At 34.7% G+C, this 14227-nt stretch overlaps 1 protein-coding gene across 2 annotated transcripts in view; it reads left to right on the top strand.

Moving 5' to 3' along the window:
* The window catches only part of ELP4 (elongator acetyltransferase complex subunit 4), a 155628-nt gene that overhangs the window by 5831 nt on the left and 135570 nt on the right, over positions 1-14227 (top strand). For both annotated transcript variants that reach the window (XM_064452816.1, XM_064452817.1), the window contains exons 2-3: positions 623-658; positions 12260-12381. In XM_064452816.1, the coding sequence (XP_064308886.1) occupies positions 623-658; positions 12260-12381 (158 nt within the window). The remainder of the gene's footprint in view (positions 1-622; positions 659-12259; positions 12382-14227) is intronic.

Below are 14227 nucleotides of genomic sequence, written 5' to 3'. Positions count from 1 at the left end.
AAAGACTTTAATAGTTGGGGTTTTTTCAGATGTGTGTGATGAGGTTCATGATCTGTCAGTCCAGGTTTCATTGGGTGAAATCCTACCTGTCTTATTGTCATGTCTGTTTTCAGGAATAAGCTAAAAAACAGTGGAGCCAGAATTTTGCCTGATCGACTTGGGTGGGAATTTTCTAGCCTCTTAGTAGGTCACTTTACATACATGGTTCTTGGTACAAGGGAATATCACTTGGTAGTGATTAGTATGGATTTAATTTGGAGAATGTTTACTCACTTGAGTCATCCAAGTAAAAATTTGCTGGCTCAGACCATACATCATTACTGCAGTACTTGAGCGTAGTTGCGAAGAGCTCTGCGGGATCTTTTTACCACAATGATGATAGTACAGTATATTGTGAAAGTAATTGTAATGTGTAATATATAATTACATGTAATGTGTAATTATTTCATAATAGAGAATTGTAGGAAGTATTGCAAAGGTAATTAAAATGTTGTTCACTTTTATATTTTTAAATTCCCCGTTATCACCTTTCTTTGACTTATAAACTAAGAAAATTTAATTGTTCTCTAACATAGTATTAAAATGTAGTCTTACTTCATTCTTCACTTTGTTTTCTTTCCAGGTGGAGGCGTAGCTGTTGGAACCCTTCTTCTTATCGGTTTGTATAGAATATATAGATACTTAAAGTCATATTCTGATATGTTTTGCTTGTTTTAATGTATTTATCAAGTAACCTGTCTTTTCATTGTGTTTTAAACTCGGACTTTAAGAAAGTATAACTCTCAGGTCCCTTCACTTTGGATAGCCTTCCAAGTGGACTGTCTATTTCAAGAATTACTGAGGTGGATCAAAACCTGGGTTTTAGACATGTTTGAGCCCCCAAGAAGAATATCACAGAATCCTGTTTGAAAGCAGGGCAGTTAGCAAGTTTCAGGACTTTTTAGGAAAATTTTCAAATTTTCTAAACTACCTGATTTCCTGTAGGATTCAGACTATTTATCATTACAAATTATTTTTTTTTTTTTAATTTGGCTTTCTGAGGAAGATGTGAAATACCGAATGTTTAATCTTTTGGTTGCCAGAATCAACTAAGAGAAAGCCGATGGAATCCTGCTTTCTGTCAGGGTGCGGATGAGGTACACTGAGATGAATAAATAGGTTACCACAGAATTCCCTTTGCAGAGTTCATTGAAACTGTCTTTGTAGACTGTACCATGTCTCCATTGCAGCTGAGAGGCCCAGCTTTCCTTTCTATTTAAAGTGTAGCAAAGGGGAAAAGTACTATTGTACACATACATCTTGTCTTCATATCCCCAGGGTGCATACTGGACCTTAAGAGCCAGGAAACATTTCCCAGCCCCCTCAGTTTAAGCATAGCCACCAAAACCACAATTGTGAGGGGAGACTCACTTCTTACAAGTTAGTCTTCTAAGTGCTTACAGTTTCAGCATATAAGTAAAGATGATCGTTGTTGCAGAAGAGAAACTGAAGGAGAATCCATCTCATTTGTCATACCAGTTCATTAATCTTGGGGTTCTAAGGATACAAAACTACTTCGAAGTGATGTAAGGGCTGAATGGTGATAGAAATGTGGGGTTTTTTCCCATTTTAAATGTTTGTCAGACTAATGGTTCTTATGAGAAACTTTTAGGCTTGTTACTTTCCTAGCAAAAAGAACGGATATTACACAAAAAAATGAAAGGTTATTAGAAAAATGCCTGCAGTAACATGAAAAACATCTGCATCTGTAGTCTGTGTTCACATCTTAAATAGCATAACAATTTAAATACTATTTTTTGATACCAAGTTGCTGGAACAGAGAACTAGGAACTCAGGGACAACAGATCTAGCTCTCAGCTTTCCAGTCACTGCAATTTCTCTGAACTGTTGGAGTCTAGGAACTTGTGTGATTGTTTTCTCTCACTGAATAAGACGTGAAGTACCTCAATTTCCTTACTTATAGGAGTGATGAAAACATATATCACATTGCAAAGCTATTTGAGATACAACAAGCAATATCTGAGTACCTACATATTAAGTGCCAAAAATCCCGCATTAAAGCCTTAAAAAATAATTTATTATTTTAAGTTAAAACAGTGGATTCCAGGAAGACAACTGTCAATAAATTTGAAATTTGTAGGTAAAATCTGGGAGATAAAAGTTAGAAGGTGTTATTACAGATAAAAATGCCAGTTTCTCATTGCAGAAGATGGTAAGTGTATTAAGGCACCATTTTGGCTAAATCCTGACCTTTTTAATGCATCGCACACTGTTAAGGATCAGTGCAAAATTATAAAATGGGGTTGTAGAGACAAAATCTGAAAAACTCAGGTACAGAGTAAGATACAACTAGCAAGAATTATCAAGAGTAATACAGATTTTTCTTAAGTACTTCAACAGTTACGAGAAGTCCAAGAGAAGGGCGGGTTAGTTACTTGGTGAAGTGGAAAAGCTAGTCATTGTTGATATTGAGAAAGGGAAAGATTGTAAACATTTTTGTATTAATCTTCGCCCAGAGGAGTGCTGAAATCTCATGACTATCATAATTGAGAACAGTGACTAGATTTCAGCTTTGTGTAGGGACAAAGCAGACTAGGGTATGCCTAGGTGATTTGGGTGATTTCAAACAGATTGTGCCTGCAGAGTATTTTAAGAGCTGATGAAGTGTTAAGACCATTAGTGTTTATGAGAACTGGTAGAGGACAGTGAAGGAGAGAAGGACCTGGAAGATTAGAAAATTCAAATACAATTTCCATTTTTGAATGCTGTTGGAGGAGTTGCTGAATTGCAGGTCTTGAACTACAGTTCAGAAGAAAACAAGGATATGAGAAGCAGCTGGTATGTTGAATAATCTTTCTGTATGAGAGAATGAACTTGTGGATAGAGGATAAGCAGGACATGCCATTTATCCTCGCTTTAGTAATGCTTCTGACACTTTCAAATGGCATTCTCATAATCAAAGCTAGGAATCATACTCTGTGTTCATTTCTAATATGCATTCTTGGTGTTCATAACGCAAACTGGCTTCACAACTTAAGAGATTGCCATTGCATCCTTCCCATTTTATCCTTCCTGATGTTCTGAAGTATGCTTTTTACTTCCAAGAAGTTTAGTCTCCTGATCACTTGAAAGCATTTCTAGCAATATTGTTTAGAATTCATTGGCATGAAATTTATGCAAAGACAGAAACATCATGTCTCTAGTGATAGGCACCAGTAGGCTGGCAGCTGTTTAGAGTGTGGCTTTTCAGCTTTAAGAAAGATTTAATCAGTAATTTTCAGTCATTTTCTGAAAGCAGTGAAAACAGTGTGGTCCCAACATTTTGTCTGTGTTTACTTTCACTGTGCAATGTCAGCCATCACTTGGGAGACTGGTCTGCATTTCTATCTAGAATTTTGGTTAAAATATTTTGAATTTTTATAATATTTTTAATTAGTCTTAACGCCTAAGAACCTAACAGTGATATTTTGGGAAAACTTGAAACCTGTTTTAGTCACTATTGGGATTACTTCATGTTATCTTTTATTGGTATAGGGCCCATGTGAACCTGCAGTAGAGGCTCAACGGCATTTTCTGTTTGCCAGTGAGCAAGGTAATTGCTCGTATTATGGCTTGTTGTTTCTTCAAGGCTAGTTTTTATTTCTACATTTTATCCATCATTAGAGGCAGGCATGGCTGTCTCACTGAATCATAGAAAATCTTGATTTTCACATAAAGTGTATAAATCAATGTATGTTGTGGTGCAGATTGAGTTACTTGAATAGCTCCCTGCCAGAAAAAAAATAACTGACATATAATTCTGTATAGGCCACCACCTGTGTAATGGCTACCCTTTAAGTTCAGATTTTTGAGAAAACTGAATTGATACAGCAGTTCAGTATTGCTGAAAGAAGTTGTCCAAATCCTCCTCTCCATTCTTGGCTGTGCAGTCTTGTTCCTTGAGCTGGCTCTAGTGCTTTTCAACTCTCAGCTCTCCAAGTTGACAGAAAACTCACCCAGGTAAAGGTAAAGAGTGGAGACTTTTCTGTCTGTTTAGTGACCTGAATCAGCTCACTAACATGCGAAGTGAGTACCAGAGCCAGCACAAGGGAAAGGAAGACTGCACAGTAAGGACTAGGAGAGAAAGTAGATGCCCTTTTTTCAAGCTAGAAAGTGCCAGTTAAGCTTACTTTTCTCATGAAATTTCAGCCAAATTTCTGTGAATTCAGAAAAAAAGATAAAAGTTTTACCTCTTACTGCTTTCAATTAACATATTTCTTATCTCACTCGGTTTGAGAAGAGCTACAGTCTTGCTATGGACAAAGGAAGAAAATAATGTTAGAACCTATCATATTTTACACAGATCAGAGATTATGAAACTAGATGAGATTTGTTTTGTCTTCCCATTACAATATTCACTGCCCCTTCCAGTAGATGAACTGGGTGGCGTCAAATGAACCTGCTAGCTGGAAAACTGTCATTAAACAAAAGAAAGTTGTTTTTCAGATGGTATGCAATGACGTGGTGGAATACTTCACCATAGGGTGTTGTGGATATAAAAAAAAAAAAAGTTGTAATCTGAGAGGGAAACTGGGCAGCTTGATGGAAGAGAAAGCCATTTGCATTTCTAGGTTAGTGGATACCAAGTCCAGCTAAGGAAGTCCTTGAGCTACAAATGGTGGGAGGCTGAGCAAGTACTTGGGTGAGGCATCATGTTTGCTTGCCCAGTTCTTCTTACCTCTTCCTAAGCATCTGCCTTTGGCTGCTGTTGAGCCATAGGGTTAGCTATCCGTGTGGCCTGACCCTAATAACACTAGATGAAGTGAGTACAAAAGTGGTGAGCTTTGTGTTTTAATGAAAGAGGTTATAAGACTCAATTATTTGAAAATTGTAGAATTTTTTCCAGTTTTTTTTTTCTCCTCCTCTGAGTGCACAGCTGGCAATACGCAGTGGCGGGTTGTAATTTACTTATCCTCTACACTGGTTGTTTATTTGTGATCTGATATTAAACTTAGCTTCACAGAAACATGAAGAATCATCTCTCTTTTAGATTTGAAAGCTATTTTTTCCCAAATAAACTTATAGATTATTTTGTAACATATAATTATATACAAAAAGTCTTAAAGTAAGAACTGTATTTATTCATGACTCATTAGTCTAAAAATTTTTAGACTAATTTCTAAAGTTAGTGCAGGTAGAATTGTAACTGCATTGTTAGAATATTCTGTCAGTATACAAAAAATTCTGTCATGAGATTAGTCTAGGCAAGCTTAATATTATACAGGGTTGAAGCTGTCAATGATAAATCTCCTAGGAAGATCTTTCTGCGTTGTACTCCAAGTGTTATAAAAAGGTTAAATTCTTCCCCCTTCCTTCAACATTCTCTAAGGCAAGAATAAATTGCATTACTTTTAGCTTAGCTCCCTTTGCAAATTAAATGCTCATCTTCATTATTTGACACATTATCTTGGTTAATTTAACCAAATAATAATGGATTCAGGGTATTAAAATATTTAACTGTTGTGTTCTGGAGATGTAGTAATGGCACAGGTTACTTGATAAGGCTGTAAAATATTGTTTGAAATATAAGTGCATGATTTTAAAAAATTTAATTCATAATAAAGAGCACCATGATTTTCAGTTGAACTTAATTCTATAATATATTCTTTTGACAGTGTTTTATTTACAGGGGAATTAGACAGTTGAAGCATGTGGTAGTCTCATGCAAGATCCGAGCTACTAGAGGAACTTGAAACTTCCTGGGTTTTGTTCATATAGCAAGAATGTTTTGGGTTTTAACTAGTACTTTAATTTCAAAAGCTCTTACTGTACCGGGTTTATAAAAAGTGGCAAAACAAGCATTCTGACTCGGTGTGAAATGAAATATGTCCAATATGAATGTGAGACCACTTGTTTGTTGTTTCATCTTAAACTGCTCCAGAAGACCAGCTTTCTAGAAGCATCTCCCCTGTCAAAACAAACAACTGGTACAGCTGTTGATTAAGCACCACCTTTCCCCCCTCCCCTCTCCCATGTCCTCCAACTTGTTGTATGTCTGTTTGCCAGCCTCAGTTTCCGGGAGGTTGTTATGTTGTTTTTTAAATATAAGCTGTGTTAATGTAACACATTCTGCATAGTGAGTTACAGTGTACTCATAGGTCTGTCCTGGGTTCCCTGTAAGAACCTATTCTTACATACCTTTAAGATACTCTAGATCTGACAGGGTCATTGATGGCTAAATGTTTTAAAGATTATCAGTAGGAGGGTTTTTGTTGGTAGCTGAGGTCAGTTATTAAAAGTTAAAGTTGTCTGATTAAAAGCAGGTCAATACTTGTACATTCTAAGCCTTGAAGCAGTTTCAGCTACTTTAATTAGCTACTATTATTTTTGCTAGACATGCAATTTAACCTGACTGGTAAGAGCTCTCTTCACTTGTCAATATAATTGAATTTATCATCTTTTTAAAGTTGAAAAAGATAATCTCCATAGAGGTACAAAATGGTGATTTGCTAAATGCAATTCTACAAAATACAAGTTGCCAGAATTTACCTTCCTGAAGTATGACCGAATGCCAAATATTGTAACTTATGTTTGACAACTCCGTTTTGGCATGTGCTAATTAAATGCAAGTGACACAGAGTATATCCCCTCAAGCTTAGTAAATGTGGACATTAGAAAAGTATCTTTTAAATGGAATTTCAGATGATTAAAATAATAACATCTTATAACCTGCAGCAATTCAGGGAGATGTTTCATAGCTACAGAAAGACACACCTTAGGTCACAGTACCACACTGTAGAACTATCTGGTGAAAAAATGATCAATACTGATAAACTATGACAGGCTTTTGGCAGCTTTAGGGCAACCTGTCTAGACTTTGTACAGAGAAAAAAAAAAATAAGCTATCTGTACATTACATTGTGTCAGTCTTATTTTTTGCTCTTATAACTCTTATCATTTTAATCAATTATACTACAAATTATATCTGGAGGTTTTTTTAAGACGTTCATGCCATTTAACATTCTGATGTTTAAAAATCAGCTATTATAAATATGATCTATACATATTTGTTACCTTGTGGTGGATTGTCTTCCTGACTGTTTGTTCCTTTTCAAGTTATAGTGCTTATCTTCCATTCTTCCCTTGGAATATGAATATCTTTGTGCAGGGGGAGCAGTTATGTCTAGAGATTTTTTTCTTAAGGCCACACATTCACATACCAATTTCCATAATTAGATGAGATTTTGTTGAGAATTATATATTTACAGTGCCTCACTTATATCTGCTCTTTGTCTTGTGTGCTCTAGCTTAACTCTAGTACCTTAAAATTTTGCATGTAATTCCATGACCTACTGATTTCTCTGAGTAGTTGCTACAGACAGTTCATGCACAAAGGTGATGAGAATGTCTTTTATGTGTTCAGTAGCCTATACAGTCTAGGGGTGAAAAGAGCAATAAATAGGAACTGGTCTTTATCCGTAGTTTTCAACATGGTTATATGTTGGAATTCATTGCACTGAAACTGACAATACTGCTTTTTCTTCATTACTATTTTAGCCATGAAACCATGGTGTTGTGGAAAGACCAATGGATAATGATTACAATAAGCTATTTTATTTATGTCCTTATCTGTAGGATCAGAAGAGATTTTGTCCTGGAGACAATATGCATAACTTCTAGGTAAATAACCTCTTTTCCTCGTATAGTTTTACGCTTTACTAGTCACTCACCTGCTACTTAGCTGTAGAACACTCTTTGTTCAAAAAGAATCAGAGAAAGCTGTATACTGTTGCATGACTTGAGGTGACTGGGCCCAGAAAAGAGTCTGCAGCTGCAAGAGTCTTATTTGTTTATGTGCCTTATTAGCTAGAAGTAAAGTTCACAATGAAGGCTACTGATGGGACAGCTCTTTAGTATGGAGGCTAAGAATAAAGATTTGGGTCAGGCTTCTCTTAAGTATCTTGGCTGACTAAAATAATGCACTTAAATGTTAGTTCCTATACATATAGGATGGAGGTAGTTCTTTCGGATGTGGGTGTAATTTAAAAAAAATAAAGATAACAGTTGAGAATTTATCCTAGCCATCAAAATAGTAAACCCAAGCATTATCAGAAAGCAAATACACTTCAAACTATTTCATTCAATTTATCTGTGAAAGTAATCAATGAGCTACTGAAGTACCTGTGCTAAAAGATTTGGTTGTTTATTTACAAGAAGAAAGCTGTGCTCCTATGATTTTGAATAGTAACGTAACTATTGAAGCCAGGGTACAATGGATGCTATCAGAAAAGCCCCATATGGGTGCACTTTAGATCTTTTGAATACCACAAAAGTTTAGTGACCTAGAAATGAATCAATAAAAAGCCATCCTCTATGTGACAAATTGAAGAACTGAGGGATTCTTACAGAGGCATTGACTTTAACAATCCAGGATACACTGTTTGTAAAGGCTTTCTGAGACACATTTAATCCTTAGAGTACTGTAGCAGACTATGAGGTGTTTTATATTTAGATAACTCTCCAGTTGTTCATTTCCTATTTTTACTGTAAGTTTACTGTTATGAAAATCAATATCAGAAGACTCAAGGAAAGGCTAATGCTAAAATGATATGTCCTTACACTGAATGTAAACGTTTTTAATTTACTAAATTGAAAATTTCTTATTGCTCTGCAAAATTTGTTTTGGAAGGGTGTGGCAGTGTAAGAACCTCTTTAGTCCTGTTTTATTACAAATAAGTCTATCACTCAACAAAATTAATTATAATCTCAGATAGGTCAGTAAAAGGGTTTATATCTCTGTTCCCCATTGCTTCACTTCTGTAGTTTAACATTTCAGCATTTCAAATAAAATTTGAGTAAAAATTCTTCTTTACTACTACAGCCTTATTTCCTCTTAGTTTAGTTTAAAAATCATCAACATACAGTATGATTTCTTATATTTATCCATGCTTTATGGAGTTTCCATGTTAAGTTTGGCACAAAATTGAGTATGGTTTTTACTGTCTCAGGAATAATTAATATCAAAAGTGATGATCCGGAAAGACTCTTTGTACAGTTGCAGGCACATACACAAACCATAAAGTACTTGGACTAAATGAGATAGGGGCTTATACTCCATTAAATGTCAGTTAAGTCCCATCTATATGCAGTACAACTCAGTGTTTCTGTGCCTCAAATTATTATGAACTTTAACTGTAGATAAAAATTGAGAATTCAAGATTCTTGATTCATGAAGGATCAAGTAAATGTTACAGCTGAGGATTCTTCCAGGGGGCTCATCAAATGTTCTTTTTCCTCTTTTATACAAAGGAAGGGAGGTGTAACAAAATTGTCTCCCTCCACTGACATCTGCTGCAGTGATGTGACTATATGGGAGGCCTGATGGCTTCTTTCGGGTAGCTCAAACAATTTTTTATTTAAAAAAAAAAAATAATCATGCTGTCACTGATTTCTAGAGGGATTTGGTTTTTAAACTGAGAGCTTCACCGATGGAGATTAGCACATGGAAGTAAATATACTGTGAGTAATATTACCATTTATATTGCAATAAGCAACCAAAGTATAAATAACTGGCAATGTTTAGGGGCCAGGAGCTGTATGTGTTCCTGGACTACAGATATAAGGGAGAATAACTCTGCATATGGGGCTTTTTACTCTTGTTGAAGCAGTTTAAGATCTAAGCAGGCTCCAAAGACTATATTTACAAAATAAGATTGTAATACGTCTTCAGAACTCTAGACAACGTCAGTTCGACTTTTTGCTTCTGCAGCTGTAGTGCTTCATTTTCACCTGAACTGAGTCTTGTCTCCATCCAAGTCTCATACACAGGCCTTCATCTTCAGTCACAGCACAGTGTGTGGAGCTGAGTTACTATGGAGGCAGTTCTTCAGTAACACTATTAATGGCTTTTTAAGCATGTGATGTTTAATTAAGAGCTCCAAACGTTCAAGGAAATTGCAGTTTTTCATTCTGTAATGCTTTTGAAAATCAGTCCTGCTGATTTTAATAGGGAACCCAGCGCCATCAACAGTAAGCATTTATCAGTATCATGAAAAGTACAGTACTGACATGCCCATATATTTCTTTAGACTGTTATTTTTAAAATAGATAAATGTGTTATTGGAAGTATACTAGAAGACTAATATGGTCTACTAAGCAGGTTACCAGTGTCAAAGGCAAATTATATTAACACAGTCTGAGTTCTTAAAACCCTCAGACTCTACAATAAGCTGGATATATCAATGGCTAGTACTAACAGCAATAGTGTTGTAATTATCGTATTCCCTTTGGTTTATCTGGATGTCCGGTTTTATGTAATTTCCTGTCCTAGCAACAGTGTTATGGAGCATTTTCCTCTATCTCGAAATGTTGCTCTAGAGTCAGTTTACGTTAATTTCTTGAGTTTAATGAAAGGGAAACTTTTAAAAAACTATTTCTCCTTAACAACAAAGTAGGTAATCTTGATGTTGTATATTTAGGGGTTATTTTGAGGAAGGTAGAAGAAAGAAATAATTTTCCAAATTTTAAGTGTATACCTTTTACCTTTAAAAAGAAAAGAAGTATCCCAAGTACTAAATTTAAAAGTGAAATAAAAAAAGCAGGAAATAAATTCTGTTTTGCCCAATATCCCATGGAGGATGGGGAATATCTCTGTGAAAAGTGCTCCTTCTCTAGTGAATTTGAAAACTTGTGGTTTTAATTTCTTTCTCAGGTTAGTCTAAGCACTGAAAGTGTCAGTACTTGCATATGATATCTGGGGTGTAGCAGTGCAACACTATTTTTTTGTGATTTGCTTCTTAAGTTTCCCCATTGCTATTAATGTTCTTTCTCCTTTTTGGATATACCTCTCATTTCTTCCTTTCTTCCCACTCCACTTCATTGGTTCTTTTTGACTCTTAAGCTCCAGAACATACTGTTCCGGTAGATATCAAAGTTATATTCTTTTGTTTTCCTTCTTTAGTATTTTTTACGAGTTAGATATGAATGACAGCTTTCCTATTTTCGGCCTTTGTTATTGGTTTTGTGGTTTGTTAGTTTGTTTCTCTTTTTTAATATTTTCATGTGATTCATAGTAGGGAGGAAATTGTTTCCAAAGAATGGGTTAAGGGTCTTTTTAGTTCTATATAAAGAAAATATCTCTCTGTTTTTCTGCCACACCATCCCTGTGTATTGTCTTCCAGCAGCCAGATTAACAGATGAAAAAGGAAACCTTACGTTGTTGCATTTACTTTTCTCCCAAACAAAATACTTCAGGTATCTTTCTAAATAAATGTCAGAAATATTTTGCTTCAAAGGGCATGAAATAAAATTTTACTAGACTATTGATTGAGTAGTTATATTGTTAGTAATGGTTTTTGCTAACATTAACATTGCTATTGTTTATATTTCCTAAAAATAAAGAAAATCAGAGATGGTTCAAATTTCAATTGTTATTTACTCATTCGCTTCCTCCATAGTTTTGAGTTATGATAAGTTTTAGTTGTATGAAGCTTATTAAGACTTTATAATGGTGGTAATTTCTGATACTTAACTTGAAACAAAGAACCTGAAGGAAATATTAGCCTTTCAGAAGTCAGTGGGAGTTTGTATTTTTATTTCAGTAGGTTAGTGTTCACAATGTCTGTCAAAATATTGTCTCACTTCTTAAACTATAAGTTCATGTGTCTGTTGAATGTGTTTGTGATTTTGCTTTTGTTAGCTTGCGAAAACAGCATTGGGAATTGTCTATTTTTTCAATATATCCATTTATTTTGTCTATTTTTGTAGTTCTCACAGTTTTGAAAGAAATGCAAATGTAAGAATGTCCCGATAAGAAATATCTTTGTATAGCTTTAGTATGTCAAATATGATTAAATTTTGAAAAGCATCAATTAACAGATATTTTAAGCAAGTTGATTAGTATTTTAAGCATTAAGAATATAACTATTAACAAAGTCCTTCCAAACGAACAAAACCGCTTCCGATTAAACCATGATTTCAGTGCCTTTACTTGATACTTATGGGAAACTTGTTGGGAAGATAGCATTCTTGCTATATCCCATCCATATCTTAATATCAAATATGTGATTGAGAACTATTTCTGTGGTTTGAAAAATTAAGAATACAGCATTATCAAACATTATTTTTAAATCTTTGGAATCATGCTTTACCTCTTATCTCTGTTGTACATTATATACTCCAGGAGGTAGACCAAAAGAGGGCTTTTATATTGTCGTGAAAATACAGGTGGGTGATTTATCTAACAGAAAAGAAAAAATTCCAACCATTCTTGTTTTCACAGAGGAAGATAAATATGGTCTTTACTCCAATTTGTTGTTCAAGTATTTTCTCGCAGAGGGAGTTGTCTGTGGACATGACTTGTTTGTTGCTTCTGCTAAAGAACATCCTGACAACATCTTAAAGGTAAAGAAGCCTCACAGCTTTTGACAAGTCAAGCTTTCATTTCTTGATGAGTTTAAATACATTTTAAAGTTTATATATTGTGTAGTAAGAATTTAATTAATCTTGGTGATTCATAAGAATGTGTGGGGAAGTGCAGGAATATTTATAGTAGCCGGATTTGGGAATTAAATTCATCTCACTAGCCTCTGCCTTCAGACAATGAGTAAGATCCTCCTGAGGCCAAACCAGGCTAGAAGCCTACTTACCCTTTATTTTCATTATGGACAAACACCAGACAGACTAGCTGGCTTAGCTGAAAGGTTTGAGTAAACCCAACTGTTTACCGTTTTCACCTGCTTATCAGGAAGGGTAGTTAAGCTGCTTCCAATATATTGTGGTGGAAACAGTGTACAGTTTGTGTAGATATTTACTGTAGTTTCCTATGGAAAGAAAAATGTCATTTAACATCTTTGCAACTTCCTTTACGTGCACTTCTCATTCTGACTGTCTTTTTTCTGCTAGGAAACAGTCAGCTTTGGATCAGGTCACATGGGAAGGTTCCTTTCAGAATTCAGTGAGCTGCTAATCAAACACTGATAGTTTCCATTATAAGGAAATTATATCAGAGAAAAAGCCTGATCAACACTACAAAAAATGCTGAAGTGTGAGGATAATCTTTACAAAATTTCATTAAATATTTTATATCTTTCTAAGGCTGCTTTTTTCTAATATCAAAAGTAACATACAATTTACTGATTACTTCTGCATCAAGTGAAGTTGGCTATTTCCTTAGGAGTCTTCAGAGACTGTTTCTGGATAATATGATTACTTCTCTTTTTTCCTACCTAATAGTGATACATTCTATGCCTTATCTCTTCAACATTATCTTCGGTATTCAGGAAAAAGTATATTCTTAATGAATAGTTACGAAAAATCTAATAATTTTATAACCTTGAACTTAAAGAGCATTAATTTAAGGGTGAAATTTTATAATTTGTTCTTGTGGTTTAAAATATAGCCTAAACAAATAGGTTAGAATTTGACTGTGAAGTATGAATTATATAAGAACATGCTATATTTTTAAATATTTGTTTTTACATTACTGATAATCAAGTAATTGACTCTCTGACCATACAATACGTAATCATTGCAGTTGGTTTTGCTCATCAAAATGAAATTACTCAAATGAATATTTTTATTGCATTGCATGAAAATCTCTTAAAATGGAGTAGCTAACATACATTTTATTCTTCTTTCATTCACCTTTGAATGAACTGTTCATAGCACGTCATATTTTTCCTAGCTCCCGTTCCTTATGCTTTTGCAAGTTAATCAACAGACGTTGTTATATACATCTGTCCTTCTTGTACTAGTTTGAGTTTGTGGTCAGTTAGTTCAATGTGACTTACTGAACTCTGTTGTCTGATTTGGAATAAGTTTTCCTTCGTACTTTTTGGGGGTAGACAGTAGGTAATAATATTGCATTCCTCTGCTTTAACCCCATAGTGGTGGTACTATAAGAGGTCACAAATGGATGGATGATATTACTACAGGAAAGTTGAGGAAAACATAAATTTTTCTTGTTTTCTTCCTCCATTTGTGTGTTTATATATCCAGTAGTACTCTTGTCTAAGCTTTTCTACTCTTACCTTGACTATTCAATGCTTCCTTCTGTTAAATAGTAGAGTTTATGTCTCTGATTTGTATTGTTGTCTTGAAATTGCTTCAGTGGAGCAAACCTGTAATATGCTAGAAATCTAGAAAATTAAGTACTTTCACACTTGGGAAGCTTAGGCACTTCTTGAAATGCCAATATGTGTTACCTAAAAAAGATTATTGCCTGACCTCAAAAAAGTCAGTCTAAAAC

This window comes from Phalacrocorax carbo, chromosome 5 (assembly GCF_963921805.1).
Source record: "Phalacrocorax carbo chromosome 5, bPhaCar2.1, whole genome shotgun sequence".
NCBI classification, from domain to species: Eukaryota; Metazoa; Chordata; class Aves; order Suliformes; family Phalacrocoracidae; genus Phalacrocorax; species Phalacrocorax carbo.
This window is presented reverse-complemented; position numbering and strand designations above follow the sequence as displayed.